General features: G+C 56.5%; 3 protein-coding genes across 6 annotated transcripts; all 3 read left to right on the top strand.

Moving 5' to 3' along the window:
* Positions 1-2,632: 2,632 nt before the first annotated feature.
* FAM3A (family with sequence similarity 3 member A) lies at positions 2,633-11,109 on the top strand. 3 transcript variants are annotated; one of them, XM_018044347.1, is made up of 10 exons: positions 2,633-2,843; positions 3,177-3,249; positions 5,129-5,236; positions 5,823-5,846; positions 7,933-8,056; positions 8,152-8,210; positions 8,614-8,664; positions 9,243-9,327; positions 9,403-9,529; positions 10,463-11,109. In XM_018044347.1, the coding sequence occupies exons 2-10, from the start codon at positions 3,237-3,239 to the stop codon at positions 10,556-10,558; spliced, it is 687 nt and encodes a 228-aa protein (XP_017899836.1). In that variant the 5' UTR covers positions 2,633-2,843; positions 3,177-3,236; the 3' UTR covers positions 10,559-11,109. The 3 variants fall into 3 exon arrangements, with proteins under 3 accessions (XP_017899836.1, XP_017899835.1, XP_017899834.1); XM_018044346.1 differs by lacking the exon at positions 2,633-2,843 and having other exon boundaries at positions 2,861-3,249; positions 8,135-8,210; XM_018044345.1 differs by lacking the exon at positions 2,633-2,843 and having other exon boundaries at positions 2,861-3,317.
* Positions 11,110-13,675: 2,566 nt separating this feature from the next.
* On the top strand, positions 13,676-19,289 carry SLC10A3 (solute carrier family 10 member 3). Its single transcript, XM_013976826.2, has 3 exons — positions 13,676-13,756; positions 15,180-16,220; positions 17,398-19,289. Exon 3 carries the CDS (start codon positions 17,536-17,538, stop codon positions 18,967-18,969), a length of 1,434 nt encoding a protein of 477 aa, XP_013832280.2. The 5' UTR covers positions 13,676-13,756; positions 15,180-16,220; positions 17,398-17,535; the 3' UTR covers positions 18,970-19,289.
* Positions 19,290-19,805: 516 nt separating this feature from the next.
* UBL4A (ubiquitin like 4A) lies at positions 19,806-22,587 on the top strand. Of its 2 annotated transcripts, XM_018044349.1 has the most exons (5): positions 19,806-19,942; positions 20,096-20,201; positions 20,542-20,756; positions 20,865-20,971; positions 22,422-22,587. In XM_018044349.1, the coding sequence occupies exons 1-5, from the start codon at positions 19,895-19,897 to the stop codon at positions 22,531-22,533; spliced, it is 588 nt and encodes a 195-aa protein (XP_017899838.1). In that variant the 5' UTR covers positions 19,806-19,894; the 3' UTR covers positions 22,534-22,587. The 2 variants fall into 2 exon arrangements, with proteins under 2 accessions (XP_017899838.1, XP_017899839.1); XM_018044350.1 differs by lacking the exon at positions 22,422-22,587 and having other exon boundaries at positions 20,865-21,050.
* The last annotated feature ends 200 nt before the right edge of the window (positions 22,588-22,787 follow it).

Here is a 22,787-nt window from a genome sequence, read left to right as displayed (position 1 = left end):
CTTCTGTATATTCTTGCTACCTCTTCTTAATATCTTCTGCTTCTTAGGTCCATACCACCTCTGTCCTTTATTGTGCCCATTTTTGCATGAAATGTTCCCTTGGTCTCTTTAATTTTTTGAAGAGATCTCTAGTCTTTCCCATTCTATTCTTTTCCTCTTTCTTTGCATTGTTCACTTAAGAAGCCTTTCTTACCTCTCCTTGCTATTCTTTGGAACTCTGCATTCAATTGAGTATATCTTTCCCTTTCTCCTTTACTGGTTCTGGTTAAGAGCATTCAACTGTCACCTCCATTCCAGGTGCCTACAAGGAGGCACAAGCTTGAGGGTGAGGGGCCCTGTAAGGACAGTCACTGGTCCCCTCATCTCTGAATAGTCCTTAGGGCCTCACTGAGGCACACCTTTGTACCTACTCTGGCAGTGGCAGAGGTGTCCTTGGATGAGGGCATTCAACTGTCACTGGTGACCCAGTTGCCTAATCTAGGGTCCAGGCAAGAGGTCCCATCTGAGAACAGTCACCTGTCACCTCAGCTCCGGGTGCCTACTTGGGAGTAGAGGCAGGAGATGCCAGCACAAGGGCATGAGCACAGAGGCCCCCGTGAGCCCTGTCACTTGACAACTCTGCATGCAGAGTCTGCACAGAGAGGGCAATGAGGGATCAGCTAAGGGCGCGGGTTCTGGGTGCCCACAGTTGGCACGAGGAGCCAAGCAAACACCGGGAACTAGCACTGCAGCTGTGGGAGCTGCCCTGGGGACGAGCAGGAGGGCCCAGAGGAGACATTCTGCACTGGGGCGCATGAGTTGCGAGGGTCTCATCCTCTCTTAAGTCCCCGTCAAAAAATATTCCCGGAGAAACAAAGCCGCCCCCTGAAGCACAGAAAACTGGGGAGGAGTCCTGGGCATTTGGCCCTGCACCACTGTGGTGTCCCTGGGGTTGATGAATGTGTCATTAGGCCCTCAGGAGGACTCATTAAACCAGCATTTCCAAAATGTCTGCTCTGAGAAAGACGTAAACAGTGTCTTCTAAGCACTAGCAGTCTCCCCGCTGCCTGGTGCCTGGCTGGCAGCTCCAGAGTGGGACCAGCCACCAGCTTCATCTATTGGGCACCACAACACCCAGCATTGCAGGAAAGGCCACTGAGGGAGGGCATGGTGCCCAGGGCTTGGTACTCACAGACAGGTGGTGTTGTCCAGTGAGTCGTGTCTGACTCTTTGCAACCCCATGGATTGCAGCATCCCAGGCTTCCCTGTCCTTCACCATCTCCTGGAGGTTGCTCAAACTCATGTCCATTGAGTCGGTGATGCCATCCAACCATCTCATCCTCTGTTGTCCCCTTCTCCTCCTGCATTCAATCTCCCAACATCAGGGTCTTTTCCAGTGAGTCAGTTCTTCACATCAGGTGGCCAAAGTAGTGAAGCTTCAGCATCAGTCCTTCCAATGAATATTTAGGACTAATGTCCTTTAGGATTTTCTGGTTTGATCTCCCTGCAGTCCAAGGGACTCTCAAGAGTCTTCTCCAACACCACAGTTCAAAAACATCAATTCTTTGGCGCTCAGCTTTTTTTATAGTCCAGCTCTCACATCCATATGTGACTACTGGAAAAACCGTAGCTTTGAGTAGATGGACCTTTGCTGGCACAGTGATGTCTCTGCTTTTTAATACTCATCTAGGTTTGTGATAACTTTTCTTCCAAGGAGCCAGCATCTTTGAATTTCATAGCTGCAGTCAACATTTGCAGTGATTTTGGAGCCCAGGAAAATAGTCTAACACCGTTTCCATTGTTTCCCCATCTATTTGCCATGAAGTGATGGGATCGGATGCCGTGATCTCACAGATAGGTGAGAGCTTGGCCAATGGTCAGTACTATGTGATCCCAAATACTAATCGCTGACAGCTGTAGCAGGGGTCTGAAACATCACCTTGATCTTGTAGGGAGAAGGGGTGGTAGGGGGGAGTGTTGTGGATGCCATTGCAGAAGTTCCTGGATGCTAACCAGAGCTCTGTCACTGCCTAGCTCTGTCAACTTTCTCTGGTATTTTTGGTTCTTTCCTTAGGGAATTTTCCGATAAGTGAGGTCATTGGGTCAAAGGGCACGGATGTTTCTGTGGTTCTCACGCCGCCGGGCTGCAGACGTCCCAGACCGATGGGTTCAGGCTACAGGGTGGCCCCAGCTCTCCCAGCCCGGGGGGCGCGGTGATCAGGGTGCCCCAGACGGTGTCCGGGGTGCCTTCCTGAAGGAGGCTGGGGGAGCAGGCAGGAGGTAAGCGCGTGTGAGCGTGCCACTCTGGAAAACAGACCAGCAAGCGGGGAGGCCGCTCAAGGCTGAGCCTGCTGGCTCCTGGATCGTCGCATCCTGCCATTTCCCTGGATACGCCTCTGTCACTCCGTGTTACGAAAACGTACAGATTTGAACGTTGAAAGAATTTCTCATTACGCCCCAGGATCCTGAAGCCCATTTGTAGGCTTCGGATCTGCGCGCCGGGCAGGAGCGTAGCCCCGCCCTCAAAGCCTGGGAAGGCGGGGCTCTCCCCGCTGAGCGAAGTCTCAGGGGAGACGTCAGGGGCGGGGCCGATCGTGGCCCCTCCCCCCGGAGCCCGGCCCGGGGGCTCTGCCGGAGAGCGCGTCGGGGGCGGGGCCAATTCGGGCCCCTCCTACCTGGTAGCCGGCTGCCCAGCGCTAGCCGGTGACGGCGGTGGCAGCCGCGGCCGTGCTCTCGCCCCAAGTCGCCATTGCTGGGCCTCTCGAGCTGCCCCGCGCAGCTCCCTGGCCTCGCCAAGTAGAGCGAGGCGGCTAGCCTCACGACGCTGCCCTCAATCCGGCTCGCATCCTCCCCCGCGGCGTCAGGCAAGTCTCCGGCCGGCCCGGCCCGGCCCGCGTCGCTGGCCTCCATGCCCGGAGGGGTGGGGGCGGCCTCCCGCGGGAAGGACCCGCATCTGGGAGAACCACTTCCACTTCCCAGCCCCAGAGGCTCCCGGGAGCTCGATCGTGAGCCGCCTGGTTCCCGCTTCCCCTCCGGTCCCAGCCGGGCTCCTCTCCACGTCCCCAAGGGGCCTGGCCAGGGACTTGGACCAGCAAATCGGCGCACCGATCACGCCCGCACCATAACTGGGGCCCACCAAGAGGTCGTCCCTGACCCCCACCCAAACCTGCTCTTCTGCTTTGTTGCCCCCTCCCCAGAGTGCAGGGTCCCCAAAGGCTGCATCTGCCGGCTGCCCCAGCCCAACGAGAGAAGTGGACATGAGGTTGGCAGGTGGGTGGCTTCCACCGTGAAAGGGAGTCTTGGAAAGCAGACTCGGCTGGAGGCCCAGCTGCCCAGAGGTCTGTCTGGAAGGGCAGGCAGGGTGGGAGTGGTGGGACCACTGGGTTTGTTGGGTTTTGCAGAAACACTCATGCTATGACCTTGAGCAAATCCTTTCACTTCTGAGGACTTCAGCTCCCAGCTCTTTCCGTCGTAAGAAGAGGGGTACGATAGTCTGTTTCTCCCAAACGGGGTGACTGGCCACTCTTTGGAAAAAGCTATGTGAGAGACGCCCCAAGGAGTGCAGCAGCTAGGTGGACAGGGAGATGTGGTGGTCTTAGACAAGAAGCTGATCAAAGTGGCCCTGGGCTCAGATGGGAACCCACTGCCAGTTCTGCTGTTGCCTGGACAGTTGAGACAAAGCGGGTTTGGGGTCCCATCAGGGTGGACTTCCTAGTGGCAAAGGTTGCAGCACTCTGAATGTATCCCAGGGAAGCTGGCCCATGAGGAACTGGCTGGGAAGATGTGGCCTCAAGAGTGGTCAGGGCTGGGCTGGGAAAACAAGAGTCACTGTTCTGTGAATGTCAGTTAAAGGCTGGGAGCAGAGGAGGGCCCTTATACAGATAGTCAATGCAGGAGGAAAGAGTGAGAAAAGGATATGGATACAGGATTTGGAGATATCCCAGTGTCATTCCGCAATGTTTTCACTTGCCACACTGTATGAATGGAGGAATCATTTGCTGAAAGACAAAATACTGAAAGAATAGTTTGCTTATTTGGGGTAGACGAGAGAAGGTGAGTTCTGTTTTAATATTTAGTTTGAGACACCTGTGAAATATCCAAATATCAATATTAAAGTAGCAGTTGGCTATATAGATATGGCTCAGAAGACAGGATAGAGCCAGAGATAAATGTTAAGGACAAGGAGAATGGATGACATGATCCGGGAAGAGTCCATGGAAGGAGGTGAGAAGGCCATGTGGGACAGAAACCAGGACAAGCCCAGGTCTTCAGGGCAGTCTTGGAGGACAAGAAGGGTGAAGAGCATTATATGGGCTTCCAGGGTGCCAGCCCAGAAGGGTTTCAGCCTGGAAACAACAAGGGCCCACAGGTAACCCTGGGGCACTGACCCCAGAAGGTCCTGGGCCAGGGGCCTTGGCGACAGGCTGTCCTATGGAGCTGATGGAGGCCCGAGCAGAGAGGAGGTGATCGGAAGACAGAGGGACCAGGAGGGAAGTCTATGCAAGGAAGGAGGAGCCAGCATATGCGACTCTGGAGGGGCCTGAGAGAAGGGGAAGGGAGCGGACAGAGGCCAGAGGCCGGCTGGGGACGTGATCCCCAAGGAGGACCGTCCTCCTGTGTCTTTGGAGGACGGGAGATGTTGACTATAGATGACCAAGAGTAAGACAGAGTGAGCTATTCCAAGAACCCCAGGCAGGGTGGGGAGCTGGGCGCCCAGCTCACAGCAGGGGAAGGGAGGGCTGCCTGGCCTAAAGGGGTAAGAGCCTTCTCCTCCATCATTGCAGGAGAAAGGAGGGCAGGATGGCGGGGACTCAAACGCATGGGGGCCTCAGGGGTTAGGGGGCTTCTCCATCAGCATGGGAAGGGGGCAAAGCCCTCTCGAGCAGGGGCTCTGGAAGGCCCCTCCACACCACTAGGGAGAACCAAGCCAAGAGCCTTCCAGGTGCAGCGGCCTTTCCTCCTTCACCCACCAGGAGCTGATCCCCCTCTCGTGCCTGGTGGGCAGCCGCAGGTCCCCCCCACCCCCGCTCCTGTTCTCCCATCCCTTCCTCCCCAGCGGATAAGGAGATCCGCTCATGAGAAGGCCTGGGGTCGTCCAGGAGCTTGCTGCCCTCAGAGGTGGCCTAGCTCACGTCTGTCCTGCCTCCAGGCCCCCTTCGCATCGTGGCCCTGGTCATCACTGTGGCTGTCACCTGGATCGTAGTCAGCATCCTCCTTGGTGGCCTTGGCTTTCCTCGGATCCAGCAACTCTTCGCCAGTGAGTGTGGGACTTTCCCTCACCCTGCTACAAGGGTCGCTGGCAGAAAGCACCCGGACCTGCAGGCTGAGGCTCAGGATGGGGCTGGCAGTGGTCTGGTTTGTCTGTCTCCTCCTGGCGAGACACCGGGAGCTGTCCTTGCTGGTCTGCCTCTTGGTATCCGGCACAGCCTGACCCTTACCACCCAGTTGCCTTGGCTGGATACACCAATCCCCACTTATTAGGATTCATCCAGTTCAGTTGGAGTCACTGGAGCCTGAGTGGGGGGCAGGGGGGCTTCAGCTGAATCTTGGGGATGATGCCCTTGTTGGTCCCCAGAGGCTTTCCACTGGGTTCTGAGATGGGGAGGGACCTTGACCCCTTCTTGCTGGGGACACCTCATCTCTAAGGACTTTTCACAAGTCCCATCTACCCTTTCCTGGAACAGAGAGCTTTGCATGTGAATGTTTAGACTTGCCCAGGAATGTATGTGCCAGGGTCAGCCTGGCATAGCCCCTGGCCCCTGATCCTGGCTTGCCCTCCACATTGACTTCCTGGTACAGGACCAGGCTGCCCTACTAACAGAAACAACTCTCTGTACCCACAGGCCAAGAGAACTCAGTGACTGCAGGTAAGGTTCCTGTCACCTCACTGCTCCTGCAGTGTGCCTGCCCCCTCCAACCACCTTTGTGACAGCCGTGCTTGTACCCAGCCCACCAGGGTTTCTCTTCTCCATTTACCCCTCCCCATACTATAGCCCATTGGAGCTGCTTGCATGCTGGGAGTCCAGAGAACAAGTTACCTCCTTCCAGAATACCTAGGGGGCCAGGCATAGGATAGACATCGCCATTCTGAAAGGGAGGAATTGTAAGGAATAAAGAGGTCATCAGTCTCAAGCAAGTCCAAATCCCAGCAGGGCAGATCCATTCCATTTCAAAGCCTAAGAAGAATCCCTGGGCCTTTGAGGGGGTGGAGGTTGGTGGGGCTCTGGAATATAGGGGACGATCTTACCCTCCCTCTGGGTCCAAGCCAACTGTGGCCTCTGCAACTATTGATCTGCCCTTGGAATTATCCTTCCTCCCTTCCATCCTTTGTCTGTCTCTCTCAGTCCAGCCTAGGAATGTTCCTACTTGTATACAAGTCTCAAAAACCTTGTTGATCTCCTTTGGAATTCATGAGGGTCTAAGCTATAGACAAGAGAGTCCTCCAGATCATTCCTGGATAACATCATCTCTCTCTCCTGGCTTCTGCTGACACAGCTGAGTGGGTCCACAAGTCACCCGCCTAGCTCTTAACAAACAGTTGTCCAGCCACACCCTGGGTGTTGTCTCCTGAGCGTGCCCTTCTCATTTTTTTTTTTTTTTTTGCAATATGGTTAGGCTGAGAATTTTCCAGACCTTTACATTCTGGTTCTTTCATGCTTATCTGGTCTGTCTTCCCTCCCATGTTATTGTGAGCAACAAGGAGAAATCCTCAACACTCTGCTTAGAAATCTCCAAGTTCACCTTCACGAGTTGTACCTTCCACAAAACACTAGAACACAATTTGGCCAAGTTCCTTGCCACTTGATGACAAGGGTGGCCTTTTGGCCAGTGTCCCAGAACACATTCCTCATTTCTGTCAGAGAGCTCACCAGAAGCACCTTTAGCATTCACATTTCTAGTGACATTCTGGGCACAGTGATGTGTGTATTCTCCATAAGGGTAGCAGCTTTCTCCACTGTTCTCCCTTCTTTCTGAGCCCTTAGGAGAATTACCTCCAATGGCTGTATGTCTACTAACAGTCTCTTCAAGGCAATCTAGACCTTTTCTAAGAAGTACCTCAGAATCCTACACCCTCTACCCATTACCCGGTGGGAAAGCCATTTCCACATTTTGGGGGATTTATTACAGTAGCACCCCACTTCCTGGTCTCAAACTCTGTATCAATTTCCTGGGGTGGCCACACCAAAATGGCAGAAACTGGGTGGCTTAAACAGTAGAACGATATTCTTTCTGTTCCAGAAGCTCCAAGTCTGAGACCTAGGTATTGAAAAGCTACTCTTATCCCAGAGGCTCCAGGGGAGGCTCCTTCTGGCATCTTCCAGCTTCTGGTAGCCCCAGGTGGCCCCTGGCTTGTGACTTCATCCCTTCTGTCTTGGCGCCCATCTTCACATGGCCTTCTCCTCCACGTCTGTGTCTTCTGTCTTCTGAGACCACACATCATTAGATTTAAAGTGATTAGTGAAGTCGCTCAGTTGTGTTCAACTCTTTGTGACCCCATGGACTGTAGCCTACCAGGCTCCTCTGTCCATGGGATTTTCCAGGCAAGAGTACTGGAGCGGGTGGCCATTTCCTCTCCAGTCATTAGATTTAGGGCTCACCCTATTCCAGGGTGATTGCCTCTAAATGAATTATAATGTCAGCAATCCTGTTTCCACTGAAGGTCACGTTTTGAGGTCCTGGGGCTTCAGAGCCTCTTCTGTGGAAACACAATTCACCTCGTAACACACCATCCTCCTGGCGACTCTCCTACTATCCTCTGTTCTCCCACCAGTGGCCAAAGAGCCTCCCTGAGGGTCCCTGACCTTAACCTGAGCCATGTCTCCTGCGCACGCCAGTCCCCTGGGCTGTGATCACTCATTTGTCCCTATGGGCTGGCCTGACCACCCCCTCTCAGGTGTCCAGTGCCCCCAGGGCCAGGGCCAGGGCCAGGAGTCACGCTGGCTGTCCCCACAGAGCCGCGGGCCAGGAAGTACAAATGCGGTCTGCCCCAGCCGTGCCCCGAGGAGCACCTGGCCTTCCGTGTGGTCAGCGGCGCTGCCAACGTCATTGGACCCAAGATCTGCCTGGAAGACAGGATGTGAGCCTCTCGGGACGGGGCCAGGGTGGGGCAGGGAGGGAAGCAGGGGCTGCATGCCGTTGATGGGCCATTGGAAAGCTCTGTCCCCCTGCTAGGCTCATGAGCAGTGTCAAGGACAACGTGGGCCGGGGACTGAACATTGCCCTGGTGAATGGTGAGTTCCCCATGGAGCAGAGACGCAAAGCCGGATGGCAGCCTGCCACCCTCTGTCCACATGCCCATTCCAGGAAGTCCCAGGGGGGGCCTAGGGCGGTAAGGGGCAGTGTGTGGGAGCTGAAGGTGCCACAGAAGAGGTGACCCGATGGACAAGATCAAGGTAGCAGTGAAGATCTCGAACTTTCCAGGGATGGGAGGCTGCTGCCTGGGGAGCCTCTGGAGGGCTGCCAGTGTCTGACAGCCTTGGGTGGGTCCTGGCATGTGAACCAACAGCACGGTGGTGGGCATTCACATGTTGGGGGTGTTGGGGGGAGCTTCTGGAAGGGCTGCTGATCTGGGGGCTCTGGGTGGCATCACCCTGGCAGCTCCTGCAGCAGTGCCCAATTCTTCCCTCTACCCAGGGGTAAATGGAGACCTCATCGAGGCCCGCGCCTTTGACATGTGGGCGGGAGGTGAGTCAGGCTACCACTACCACTTTCTGACTGTGGGTGGAATGACAGCTCCTTTGCCCTGAACACTGTTCCCCTCTATAGGTTCCCCCGGGCAGCTCAAGTGCTCCCTTGCCTTCAGAAAAGGTGGGGAGAAGGACCGGTGTACCGTCAGGGCTTTGGCCCTGGTTTCTTGTTTTCTGGGCTTCCCTGGTGGCTCAGATGGTAAAGCATCTGCCTGCAATGTGAGAGACCTGAGTTCGATCCCTGGGTCAGGAAGATCCCCTGGATAAGGGAAATGGCAACCCACTCCAGTACCCTTGCCTGGAGAAATCCCATGGACGGAGGAACCTGGTGGGCAACAGTCCATGGGGTCGCAAAGAGTCGGCCATGACTGAGCGACTTCCCTTTTTCTTTCTTTCCTTACTTGTTTCCTAAACTCTTCTATTTCTTCTTATTTGGTTCCTAAACTCACTTGGCGACCTGGCTTGGCATGAATCCCTGGCCCGCTCCCTGCTTTAGTTTCCTTATTTGGAGAACAGGGGTTGATGAGGGTGGGGTGCTCAGAGGTGGCCAGTGCTCCATGGGACCTGTTCCCCCAGATGTCAACGACCTGCTGAAGTTCATCCGGCCGCTTCACGAAGGCACCCTAGTGTTTGTGGCTTCCTACGATGACCCAGCCACCAAGTAAGTGATGGCCGAGGGCGCCTCAGCCTCATCCGTCTAGGGTCACGGCTCACCTCTCTTCCTTCTGTGCGGCAGGATGAATGAAGAGACCCGGAAGCTTTTCAGTGATCTGGGCAGCAAGAACGTCAAGGACCTGGCCTTCCGGGACAGCTGGGTGTTTGTGGGGGCCAAGGGTGTGCAGAATAAGAGCCCCTTTGAGCAGGTATGGGCACAAAGCCTGGTACCCCCACTGCCTGGCCCAGGGCAGTCTGCCCGCCCCTCTGGCCTGTATCCTCCAAGGTCCCCTTCTGTTCATGCCACGGCCTTCCCTGAATTCTGCTCAGCACACCTGCCCCCTGCCCCATGGTGATCCTGGCTCTGCACAAGGAGGGCAGTAACTTTGATCTCTCTCTTGTCTGGATTTCCCCCTAAAGAACCTTTGAATGGCAAAGCTTTCACATAAGCAAGAGTCACAGTTAAGACACCTCCCTCCTATACATCTTCAAGATGCTCACCAGACATCTTGGCAGTCGTTTGGTTAAGATTCCATGCTTCCACTGCCAGAGGCAGGGGGCAAGGGGCATGGGTTCTATCCCTGGTCAGGGAACTGAGGTCCCTCATGCCACGTGGTACAGCACCACCCCCACCCCCAAAAGATTCTCAGTGATGTCCCATCCCTGCCAAATCCAGGACCCCAGTTCAACCTGTACACCCTGCTCCTCAGCTGCCCTCATTGGGAGGCCCCCCGCCCCCAAACTCTGCTCCCCACAACAGAGCAAGGCAAACAGGCCATTCCAGTGGTTTCTAGAAGGCTCCAGCTGCCAAAAGAGCAGCTCGCCTCCCAGACAAGAAATGTCCCTTGGGGCCTCACTCTTGGCACAGCCTTCATGGGCTCCCTGTGGGTGAGGTGAGGGCTGGGACACACCCCGTCCCTCCCTGCCCAGCATGGGCCAGGCTCACCTGAGTTCTGAGAACCTGACCCCCTCCAGCTGTAAGGGGACAGCTGCTGCCATCTTTAGCTGAAAACACTGAGGCACTGGCAGACGGGGCTGGGTACCCAGAGAATGCCCGCTTGGTTGACCCCAGCCCAAGAGGATGGGGGGTCTGTCTGGCCCTGGTGGCCGAGGATGAGTCCATGCCTTCTTCTACCCCACAGCACATGAAGAATAGCAAGCACACCAATAAGTACGAAGGCTGGCCCGAAGCGCTGGAAATGGAGGGCTGCATTCCCAGGAGGCCCACAGCCAGCTAGGGGCCAGACTCGCAGATGAAACTGAGTAAGGCTGCATGTGCCCGGCCCCTGACGAGGCGCCAGCACAGGGCTGAGGCCCCGACCCCATGCCCAGCACGTCAGGGCTTTGAGGTGGTGACCAGCGACCAGACCGTGACCAGTAGTGGGGGCTGCCCAGTGGACCTGTCGCACTCTGTGTCCGTGGGGAACCCCAAGTACCTGTCTCCTTTTCCGAAAGCTGCTCCTCTAGTCCACCCCCAGCCAGGCAAGTCCCAAGCACTTGCAGCCCCAGGTTTGGTAGTGGCTGCCTAGAAGGTTTGGGCATCTTCCAGAACCTCTGCATCCCAGAGTGCCTTGTGGCTCCATGGGCCAGGCCTGTTTCCAGCATGATTCATCATGCTGGGCCACCTGGCCACCTCCAGGGAGGGGCGGCCACCTTGGAGCCAGGCCAGCTGTGTGCTGAGGTTGCAGCCTGATGGCAGTCTCTGGAGTGGCAGGTGGCCACCCCTATGGTTGGTCAGAGGGCCTGCCTTCTCCATGACCTCTTAATAAACTGGTGGCCCCCAATAGAATGAAGTGTGTTCAGCGGGGGGAGTCAGGGGTGTTGGTGTCCTGGGGGAGGGACACATCCCCGAGGCTCAACCAACTCTCCTCCACACCCTTCGTAGTGGCCTGTGTCTCCAGGGCACATGTCGTCCAAAGGCCCCTCTGCCAAGTGGACATCCCTGTAGCCTTGCCCGGAAAGCTTATTCTGGCTGCCGGAAACTGGCTGAATCCCTTGGACACAGGCCTGTAGGGACAGAAGTGGGGATTCAAATCAACCCAGGAGGCTTCCCCCTCCCACCCCGGCTCCCTCAAGAGCTGGTGCATCTCCTCGTAGTGCTCAGCTTTAGATCCCTTTGAAATCAGGGCATGAGAGATCAAGGTAGGGGGGCTATTTGGCACTTTTCAGAGATCACAGCTCTATTTCCCTGCATTGGGTGAGAACCAGCAAGAAATGATAAGGAGTTTTGCTGGAAAAGTACACAAAGCGGCGCAGAAATGGCCTGGTGTCAGGAAAAGGAAGGAAGTCAGTTTGGACTTCCCAGGTAGAGGAATCAATTGGGCACCAGCCAGGTCACATTCAGGGTACCGTGGCGGGGGGCAGTGGACGTTTGAGCCCCCTCTAGGGGTTAAGTGCTGCCAGAATGTGAGTGCATTATCAGAAAATGAAGGTACTTAAGGAGGCGCAGAAGAGAGAGTCCCGGGATGGCCCAGGAGGAGAGGCTGTGGCTGTGGGGCTGTGGTCACAGCCATGAAGGGTCAGGGAGTTGCAGACGTGAGGGCAGCCTGTTGCTTGCTGGGAGATGGTGATCACACGAGCTAAAGACCAGCCTGACCCCGTGCCAAGAACTTGAGGTGTTTTCATTTTTACATCAACTTTGTTTTTTAGAGTTTTAGGTTCCCAGCAAAGTTGAGCAGAAAGTCCAGAGTTCCCTCATACCCAGCCTCCACTGAAGCATCATCACCACCCAAAACCCAGGGTGGACATTGGGGTTCCCTCTTGGTGTTGTGCACTGTGTTTGACAAGTGTTCATAACGACAAGTGATGGTTGAGTCACTAAGTCATGTCTGACTCTTCCGACCCCATGGACTGTAGCCTGCTAGGCTTCTCTGTCCATGGGATTCTTCAGGCAAGGATACTGGAGTAGGTTGCCATTTCCTTCTCCAGCGAATCTTTCCAACCCAGGAAGTCGAACCCAGTCGAACCCAAGAATTGCAGGCAGATTCTTTACCAAGTCAGCTACGAGGGAAGATGCAACGACTGAGTACTTACCATTATAGTATCATCTATGTTCTTCATCTTTTTTTAACCTTCTATTATGGACATTTCCAACATCCTCCAAAGTAGAGAGAATAGTCTGATGGATCTGGATGTACCCATTGGGGCTGCCACAAGGATCAACATGTGGCCAGTGATTCATCTGCATGTATTACCTGCTCAGTCGTCACAGCAACCCCAGTGAGCAAGTGCTGCTGTGACCCCCGTTTAGAGAAGAAAAATGGTCCCTGGTATACCTAGGAAAGCTTCCCTGGGGCTGGGAGGTTAGAAGCCAGCTAAATAGGGCTCCACAAAGTTAGTGACTCGCCCCAAATGCAATGCGCCTTAGTCAAGGGATGAACTGCAAGGCTGGGAGGTGCCTCTTATTAACTGCTATGCCAGCTGACCTGCCCCAGACCTTCATCGCTTACACTGGATTCACACAGATGGAAGCGGCAGGCAGGCCAGCTTTATACCCCACATGGCCCAACACAGGCCAGGACGCTGACAATGGGTGGTGTGCAGCCCGCCAGACCTTCCAAAGTAGAGGACCATCTTTCTACACCCAGTGGTCCTCCTCCACCGGGGTTTTGTCCCCCAGGCCTACCCTCAGTAGTTAAGACATCCTCAGTTACAGTTACAAGAGCCAGGGTCCCAACCCAACTGGCACATGCAAAAATAAAGCCACGATAGCAGAAGGAGGCTGAATTTTCCTGTAACAGACCCCCAACACCTACAGGTGAGTCCAGCTCCAGTCATGTCCTCAGGGTTCTCGTATGTTAGCTCCCCCTTTTTTTTGTATTCGTGTCTTTTTCAAATGTGCTGACTTCCCAGGCAGGGGGAGCAACCCCAGCAAGAAAGAGTTCCCATCTTCCCAGTCCCTAGGGAACTACCTCTCATTGGTCCAGATTGGATTATGGGTTTATCTTTGCCTCAATCTGTGTGGCTCTGATTGGCTACCTCTGTGTCATGCACCCCCCACCCCGCCCCGAGAGGCCAGCACTGGGGTCAGCTGCATGCAAACCTGTGTACCAAGAGTGGAAGAGAGATGGCCCACTAAAGAAAACTTGCACCACAACCTGTAGCTGGGCTTGTAAAAACGCCAGTTGTCACTACATTTCCCGGTAAATACCAAATGCATCCCATATTCATGCTTGTATAGAATATGCCTTCCGTGCCTGCTAATTTATCACAATCTTCCTGGAGGCCCCTGCCTGGAAAGCAGGAGGTAAGTCCACTTCTCAGCGTCATCACTGTGCCCTGTTAGTGGGACGGCGGTGGGTCTCCCATCTGAAGTGCCCTGATGTTCTTTTAGCTGTAACTATCATTTGCTCCATCTGTTTTCTTGGTCCAGATGACTTCTCCTTTGGAACTAGATATCCTTGACTGACTCATAGAGACCTTCCTTCTCTTCTGGGGTAAATTATTAATCCTCAAAACTAACTACAAACATTCTTGTTTTTTTTGTTGTTGTTGTTGTTCAGTCACTAAGTCGTGTCCAACTATTTGTGACCCCATAATTTTAATTTAGCCACCCCTTTTTCCTGGAGGGAAGGCCTCCAAATTCCTTCAGGTCAGACACCCCCCCCCCACCAGCCCCCTCTGGCTTTTCAGGGAAGGCTGGAGAGACTAATGATAATGGGGAGCAGCCTTCTAACTACATTTGTTCTCCTTGACCCCTGACACCAATTCTCATCCAGTTGGGAATATAAAAATGAAGGGTTCCTCAAGGGTGAATAGATTGTTTAGGTTTTCCATCCCCAATGTTCATCTGATCCATCCCCCTTCTCTCTCTGGCCACTTTTACCCCATCCTCAGACAAGGACAGCACCACTGCTCCTTTGCAAAATTGCAGTCTTCAACCTAGCATGTGCCCTCTCACCTGTGCCACCCTGCTTCCATCAGGACCTCTCAACCCCATTTGAGAGGGACAGTACAGACTTTCTGGGATACTAAGTCAACACACACACAAAAGGCTTATGTCTTAACTGAGACTAAAGAACAGCCTAGAGCTACAGCTCTGAATGTTTCTTGATCACTGACATAAACCCTCTTGAGTGTGCACCCCACCATGTGTGTCTATCTGCTTACACATCACATGAATGTACTAATCTGAACTTTATAACACACAAATACAGTTCTCAATAAATAAGGCTAAATTAAAATTAATAGGTTTTTATTTAGATGATTACAGTTATTATTTGTTGGGAAAATAAAAATAGATATGCTACAGGTCTTTTTGGACATTCTCTACGATGTCTAAGGAAACTTCTTGGGGCAAGACCCTGCAACTTTGGGCACCACTGGCCTCCATCACAGCCCTGACAAGAGGTTCTTCCAGAGCAGTGGGTAGCTATTGTCCCACTGCCTGACTGCGGCTGCCCAGCAACCTTTGGGAACATACAAATCTCCTTTGATTCTACACTTGTTCACTGTCTTCTCACATCCATGTTCTACACCCTCACCACCTTTTTGCCCTTCCTTATGCCATGTGTTTGCATTCCTTCTCCGTGAAACCTTAGGACCTTGCTGGTGGCCCCAAATAGTTTTGAAACCTCCGGACCCTGCTGGTGGCCCCAAATAGTTTTGAGACGTTCAAAAATCCACTGATCTTTCACAGGGTGGAAACAGGCGCTCGGTCATTGCTTGAACGTAGGAAGGTGGAACATGGCCGAGACTGGGTCCCAGAGTCTGGGTCCTTCAGAGTCGGCCCTCTGGCCACAGGGCTAACGCCGAGCAGGCACGTGACAGAAACCCTGATTCCTGGGTCCCGCCACTAAGCAGCAGCTCCCGGGCGTCCTAGCTTGGCTAAGGGCTAAGCATATGTCCCACTGCCCCCAGAGGTCGCAGCGTGGTTAGGAAGGAGTGGGGTGCCTACCGGTACGGGTCGCCCTGGCAGCGACCACAGAAGACTGGGATACGCGTCTCGCTAGCCACACGAGATAGCGCCCAGCGCCAAACCACAGCGACCCGGAAGGCGGCCAGACCGGCGCGCGCGCACGCAGACTCGTCGCTCCCGTGTTACGTCACATCCTGTCTAGGCCCGCCCCGAAGGTGAGAGGTGAGGGGACCGCCGTGGGGTAGGAGGGGCGGGAGCGTGGGGCGGAGGCGGAGGCGGAGGCGGTGCTTCGTCGGGCTCGGGGCGGAGCCCCGGCTGGCAGTGCTCGCGGGCGTCCGCCGGCCCTGCAGGCGCTGGCTCCGGCGCCGTTTCCGGGCCGCCGAGGCAGGTGAGAGCCTCAGGCCAGAAGGGCGGTCGGAAGGCGGCTTCTGGCTCCGGCCAGTTTCCTCCCTCGCTTGCTGTGGCGGCCGGGCGCCACGGAGAAGGGTCGCCGCCGGGCGTTCGTGCAGCCGCGGGGACCGGGAGTGGCGTGAGGGATCCCGGGGCCGCCCGGGCGAATCTCCGGCCTGCCGGCTGCAGGGCGCTCCTCCCCCTCTCCCTCCCTAATTTCTGCCCGAGCTCTGATCCGCCCTGTCCGACAACTTCCGGACTCCCAGGTAGGGAGGAGCCCCGGGTCAGCACTGCCAACTGCACCGACACCGAACACTTGGCCAGTGAGGGGAAAACCTGCTGACCCGGGGTTCCCTCCCTCGTTTTGGGGCGTATCTGCCCAAACTCTCCTGGCACCTCAAGCAGAAATGGTGGGACCTGGGCCGGATCCCCCATACAGTGACTCAAAGCCACCAGCAGTACTGGAACGACGGGGTGCATGGCCATTCACCTCCTCTGCCTTCTGAACTGGTTCACACCAGACCGGTGGCTTCAGTCCCAGGTGCCTTCGTTTCTTCCCTGTGAGTCCCCTCCACTGTACTTCTCCTGCTCCCTCTGGTTTTCCTGCCTCCCTCTTCAGCGGTGGGACCCAAGGCTGGATCAAGGCCTCCAGGGTAAGTAACCCAAATGCCAAGCCAGGAGAGGCTATGGCATCCCAGGGTGGTAGAGGATGACTTTCCCAGGGATGAGCCTTGTGCTGAACCAGCCCTCCACCACCTACTTCCACTGCTCCCCAGTCTCAAATGAGACTATCCCCGATAGGACCTAGAGATGCAGGGGCCTCTTCCAATACTCGGACAATGCCAGGCATGAGTCAGTCAACAGTAAGGATGAAGAATTACTGTGTCCTCATCTTGGTTGCCCCATTTCCTGCAGGACAATAGGGTGTGGGCTGCCCAAATTGAGAAGTGGAAAGAGGCAAACGTCCTTCTTTCCCCTTGAGGCAGCCCACCCCTCTAGAAACACTCCTCAAGGGTAGTTCTAGGCTCTGGTAGGGGTCCACGTGGGCATGGGAGGAATCCCTGAACTCTGATCAGAGCCTCTCAGATGGCACAGTGGCTCTAGGAGCTCCAATTCTGGGCCTGCCAGGGGAGTGAGAGCTCTGACAGAAAGGGGAGAAACCTCTCAGTGGACACATGGCCCTATCTGATCCCTTTCTGCTGCCCCTTCTGGCAACTTCCCAGGGGAGAGAGGGACCTGCTTCCTCCCAGAACCTCCATCTTGCCCTTGTCAGCAGGTAGGTAGGCCAGATGGCCACACACAGCAGCACCATTCACATGGCAGTGGTGAACATCAGCACATGGGGCCTTTGGCCCGGGGGTCACCCGCTGCCCACACCACTTTGCCAGCTGCTCTCTGCTGGTCAGATGACACTCAGATGCCATGAGCTGGCCTGCTCTCATCAGGCCTGCTTCCTGGGCATCCCTGGGCTGTCCTTCAGAGATTTCCTCCTGGTTGTGGTACTACCGCAACTGTGCCTCAAAGCAAGTGGGGCACAGGCTAGTGGTGACAAGATTGGGGCTGATCCCCTGGTGTCAGGCCATCTCTGAACTGTCGAAATCAGCCTGAATCAGCAGGCCGAAGGCAAAGTTCTACCTGTCCCTGCCCCTTCTGGGGAAGCTTGAGGTAGTTGTGACTGGGGAAGGGACACCCGAATGGCACTCAAGGGCCATCCCCAGGCTTGCAGCAAGGGACCCGGCTGAGTCTCCCAGCAATGGGCTTCTCGGTCATGCTCCTGGGCTCACAGCTGCTCGCCCTCACCAGCCACCGCCATGTCCCTTCTCTTCTCAGGAAGAGCTCTACCATCAAGAAGGGGAGCCCAGCACCAGACCTCGCCCATGGACCCTTCTGAGGACCACCCAACGGCACCAGCAAGGCTGGTCTCCTAAGCCACAGAGGGCCTGCGTGCTCCACCGTTGGGAAGGAGCCATGGTTTTTAGGAGTGGTGAAGGCCACTCCCTGCAGTGGCCTGGCCCAGAAGGGGGCACTGGTTGCACGGGCCCCCAAAGCATGCTCAGGGCCACCCTGCTGCTTGTCAGCCTGCTGTGGGGGGCCCGGGGAACAGCCAGTGCCAGTCTCAGCCCGGCTCTGGGCCATCCCATGCCCCTGACCAGGGGCCGCTACCTGAGCATTGGAGATGGCTCTGTGATGGAGTTTGAGTTCCCAGAAGAGAGCGAGGGCATCATTGTGATCACAAGCCATTACCCAGGCCAGGGCAACGGGACAGGACCCAGCCCCATGCTGAGGGTCACCTCCCTGGACCCAGAGGTGCTGACCATCAAGAATGTGAGTGCTATAGCCTGGGGCAGCGGCGGCAGCTTCGTGGTAAGCATCCGCTCGGGCCTGCCTGGGATAGCCCCACTCCACATCCAGCTCACGGACCCCCGCAAGGCCCCGCCCAGGCTGATCGAAGAGCGGAGAGATTTCTGCATCAAGGTCTCACCCGCTGAAGACACCCCCATCACCCTCGGCACTAACCTGGTCCACTTCTCAGAGAACCCAATCCTCTACTTGCTCCTGCCTCTTATCTTCGTCAATAAGTGTTCATTTGGGTGCAAAGTGGAGCTTGAGGTACTGAAGGGGCTCTTGCAGAACCCCCAGCCCATGCTGCTGGGCCTTCTGGGCCAGTTCCTAGTCATGCCCTTCTATGCTTTTCTGATGGCTAAGGTCTTCATGCTGCCCAAGGCCCTGGCTCTGGGCCTTATCATCACTTGCTCGTCGCCCGGCGGCGGGGGGAGCTACCTCTTCAGCCTCCTCCTCGGAGGGGACGTCACTCTGGCCATCTCTATGACTTTCATCTCAACGGTGGCTGCCACCGGCTTCCTGCCGCTGTCTTCAGCCATCTACAGTCGCCTGCTCAGCATCCATGAAACACTCCATGTGCCCGTTTCCAAGATCCTGGGGACCCTGCTGTTCATTGCCATCCCCATTGCAGCAGGCGTGGTAATCAAGTCCAAGCTCCCCAAGTTCTCGCAGCTGTTGCTGCATGTCATCAAGCCCTTCAGCTTTGTGCTGCTCCTGGGTGGCCTCTTCCTGGCCTACCGCATGGGGGTCTTCATCCTGGCAGGCGTCAGGCTGCCCATCGTGTTGGTGGGCTTCACAGTGCCCCTGGTCGGCCTGCTGGTGGGCTACGGCCTGGCCACATGCCTGAAGCTGCCAGTGGCCCAGCGGCGGACTGTCAGCATCGAGGTTGGGGTGCAGAACAGCCTGCTGGCCTTGGCCATGCTGCAGCTGTCCCTCCGCCGCCTCCAGGCTGACTATGCCTCCCAGGCCCCTTTCCTTGTGGCACTTAGTGGCACCTCGGAGATGCTGGCCTTAGTAATTGGCCACTTTATCTATAGCAGCGTGTGCGCCATTCCCTGAGGCCCCCGGGTCCAGCTTTCACCAGGCACCCCTAGCCCCCAACCTCCACCAACTGTCCCCACCATTCTTGTGTACCAAAGGCCTTTAGTTCTCATGCACTATGCACTCAGAAAAAAAAAAAAAATCCAGGCTTATTTTTTTTACTCGTTTTTTATTCTCCAGCTTTCAGTGCCAAAGAGGCCATGCTGAGTTCTGTAAGCGGGCACTGCCCAGAAAATATATTTCAATAAAACAGAAGCAAGCTTGGGTGTCATGCTGTCTTTGCCCTCTGAGGCCTGCGGGTCGGGGAAGGAAGGGCGTGGTGTGGCCAGGTAGGTGTGGGCCAGGGTGGAGGGCTGGCTTGGGCGACGCAGTGACCTCTGGCCAGATTTAGCCTTCCTCGCCCCTGCATCACCTCTGAGAGCTGTGTATCTGTTCTAGAAGGAGCAGTGGGAAGGGCAGAGGCCTGACTCCCCCACCAGATCCCAAGCTCAGTTGCTTTTCCACAGGTGGAGTGAAAAAGAGGCCGGCGGGGGGTGAAACGAGCTCGGCGGGGCCGGGTCTTCTGCAGGCTCCTGAGAGGCAGGGGATGGGATGGGCATCAGCGTTGACCTGCTCTGCCCACGGGCGGTGGAGCGCGAACTCCCGGCCCACTGTCTCCCCGGGCCCAGCTCCCCAACTCCTTCGAGCGAGCCCGACTGGTCCCTCCACCCTTTTCCACTCTCCGCGGGCTTCCGGGCTCCGTCGCCCCGGGGTCCGCGGAGGACAGTCCAGGTTGTGGGGGGAGGGGCCTGCGACGCCGGCGGGGCGGGGCCGCGACGCCCGGCTCGCCCCTCGCGAGGCTTCCGGCGGCGGCGGGCGGTTCCGGCGCGCGCCCGGGGCGGCGGCGCGCGGCGGCGGGCCGTTGGGGTGCGCGCCGGCCCGAGTGGACGCCTCGGCGGCCGCCATGCAGCTGACGGTGAAGGCACTCCAGGGCCGCGAGTGCAGCCTTCAGGTAGCATCGCCGGGCTGGGTTGTGCGGTCAGCCCCGCGGGTGCGGGATCGAGCCGCGGGCGGGGACGGACCCGGCGGGCTGGCCGCCTCGGGAGAGCCACCCTCCGCGCAGGCCGCGGCTTCACCCCCCGCCCACCTTTCTCGGCCGGGACAGGTGTCGGAGGACGAGCTGGTGTCCACGCTGAAACATCTGGTCTCCGAGAAGCTGAACATCCCGGTCCGCCAGCAGCGGCTGCTGTTCAAGGGCAAGGCCCTGGCAGGTAACCAGGGAGAGGGGACGCCGGGGAAGCCAGGGGACGGGGCGTCCAGCCCAGGCCCGGGCAGCAGTGTAGGTGGAGGGGGCTCTGGCTAGGTGACCCCCACCCCCATCCCGGGAGTTCACCGCTGCGCTTCGCCTAGACTCCCCGAGGGTTAGTGCGACACTCACTCTCTCTCCCTCTCTCCCTCTCTCCCTCTCCTCTCTCCCTCTCTCCCTCTCTCCCTCTCTCCCTCTCTCCCTCTCTCCCTCTCTCCCTCTCTCCCTCTCTCCCTCTCTCCCTCTCTCCCTCTCTCCCTCTCTCCCTCTCTCCCTCTCTCCCTCTCTCCCTCTCTCTCGGACAGATGGGAAAAGACTCTCCGATTACAGCATCGGGCCAAATTCCAAGCTCAACCTAGTGGTCAAACCTCTGGAGAAGGTGTTGCTGGAAGAAAGCACTGCGCGGAAAACGGCCGAGGCCCCAGCCCCACCGCCCGCCGCCTGGCCGCTCATTTCCAGAATCCTGGCCCAGCACTTCAGCGCCGCCGATGCCAGCAGAGTCCTGGATCAACTCCAGAGGGTGAGAAGCGTGGCCCAGGACCCTCTGCATCCTGCCCACCTGCCTCTGTCCCAGCGGGCCCCCCGCCCCAAGCCACACCCCTGAATCCTTCTGGCTTTCTCTCTTCAGGATTATGAGCGGTCCCTGAGCCGCCTGACGCTGGATGACATTGAACGTTTGGCTGGCCGCTTCCTGCACCCCGAAGCGACTGAAGCTATGGAGAAGGGGTTCTCCAAGTAGGATTCTCGGAGTGTGGGGAGGAGCCTGGCCAGGCCACAAGCTGCATGTAGCATTAAATGTCTTCTTGTATTGCAACTTGGCTCATAATACTGCCTGGCGGGTACCCGGGTACCTGTATCTGGCTCATGTTAGGTGCCAGGCCCCACTCAAAGCTCTTGACCCAGGTTGGCTCCCACATGTCGCACAAAAGGTGAGACAGCCGAGGCTCCTAGCGGAGAAGGCGAGGAGCCAGATTCTGAGTCCAGCCAGCTTCCAGAAGTACTTCAGGGTGAGAAGGAGAAAAGGGTCGTTCAGACGGGTTCTGAGGGGTGGCCATGGACATTCCAGGTTTAGCCCACTGAGGAGAAACCCTTGAGCAATACCTTTTCCAGGCCTGGAAGGGGAAGCAGCTAGCCCCTGATGCCCAGTTCTGTCACCTCATCCTTGGCAGGTCCGGCATTGGCAAGAGGTCAGGTGACGGCCAGCCTTGGGCCCCTTTAGCGGCTGCAACCAGTATGCACTCAAAGGGAAGGCGGGCTGGGGAGTCTAGGATGTCACCCGACTCTGGGGAGTGACACGTAGGTGCCACGTTGGTCCCCAGCCTTCAACTCTGCACAGTGAGGGCTGTTCTTGAGACTCTCTCAGTTTTCTTTAGCTCCAAAGCCTGGGGTCAGGAGTCTGTAGGCATCCTACCCCTGTGTCCCAGATACAAACTGAGGCCAAATTCTGAGTGATGGCCAAGCGTGGCCCAGAGACGGAATGTCCTGGCCCTTAGTGTCACAGCTTTTCTCTGGGCACCCCCTTCTTGTCTCCTCCCAGACACAAGCGGTCCATGACCTTTAGAGATGACAGGTGATGGTCTCGAGGTGACTCGAGCAGGCCCCTGTACCCTTTGCCCATCCTCTGCCACATGTGGACAGGGCCTCCCACTGTGCACACCACTCACTGTCTGAGAGGGAACCTGGGTGGGAGCAGAAGCTGGGGGGTGGGTCATAGAGATCGTCTAGGCACCTGCTCCTCAGAGGAGGGCACCTGGGCCACTCTCCGGCCTGAGCCTCATAGGGTAAGTGCTGGGTCCCCAGGTGGGGAGGACAGACAGTGGCTCGAGGGCCAAAGGCTTTGAAGAGCAGGTGGAAGTCCATGGCTCCACCCAGGAGCTGGGCATGCACTGCCACAAGGTTCATGTGATAGACTTCCCTACGCTCTCATTTCTTTGTAGTCAGGAAATTTTATATTGACCTTTTCAGTCACACTAGAGGTGCATGTGAGACTTTGACCTGAAAGGAACTCTGTTAGTTGAACTGCTTTTGGTTTCCCCATCGTTGATTTAACCATTACAGGACATTGGTTTAAGCAATAAAGAAAAGGTATTGGTTTGCGAAACTGAGAAGTCCAGGGGTATTGGCAGCAGATAAATGATTTCCCCAAATACCCAGTTTCTTCCTACCTCCCCTCTGCACTCTGCAGTGTCTGCTTCATCCCAGGCCTCTACCTCAGGATCAGAAGATGGCTGCCTGCAGCTTCCACCGAACCCCTCGGTCACAGCCAGCACGGAGCACCTTCCCGTCCTCTAGCGTAGCTTCCTCCTCAGCTGCCCCAACAAATAAATGCTGTCCCTTTTGGATGCTTAGAACCGGGTGCCTCCATCATTTTATCAGGGGCTTGGGTGGGCTATGGAAGGGAGAGGGCAACTCTTAGGAAGGCCGGGTCCTCGGGGAGAGCTGACGCGTGCAGACAGGTCTTGTTGACAGACACAAGAGACAGCTGGTGAGTCTTGTGTGCCTCCCGACGGCGGTGATGAACCTGTGGAGTCTAAGAAAGTCCATCGCTTGG

Source organism: Capra hircus, unplaced genomic scaffold (genome assembly GCF_001704415.2).
Source record: "Capra hircus breed San Clemente unplaced genomic scaffold, ASM170441v1, whole genome shotgun sequence".
Taxonomy (NCBI): Eukaryota; Metazoa; Chordata; class Mammalia; order Artiodactyla; family Bovidae; genus Capra; species Capra hircus.
This window is presented reverse-complemented; position numbering and strand designations above follow the sequence as displayed.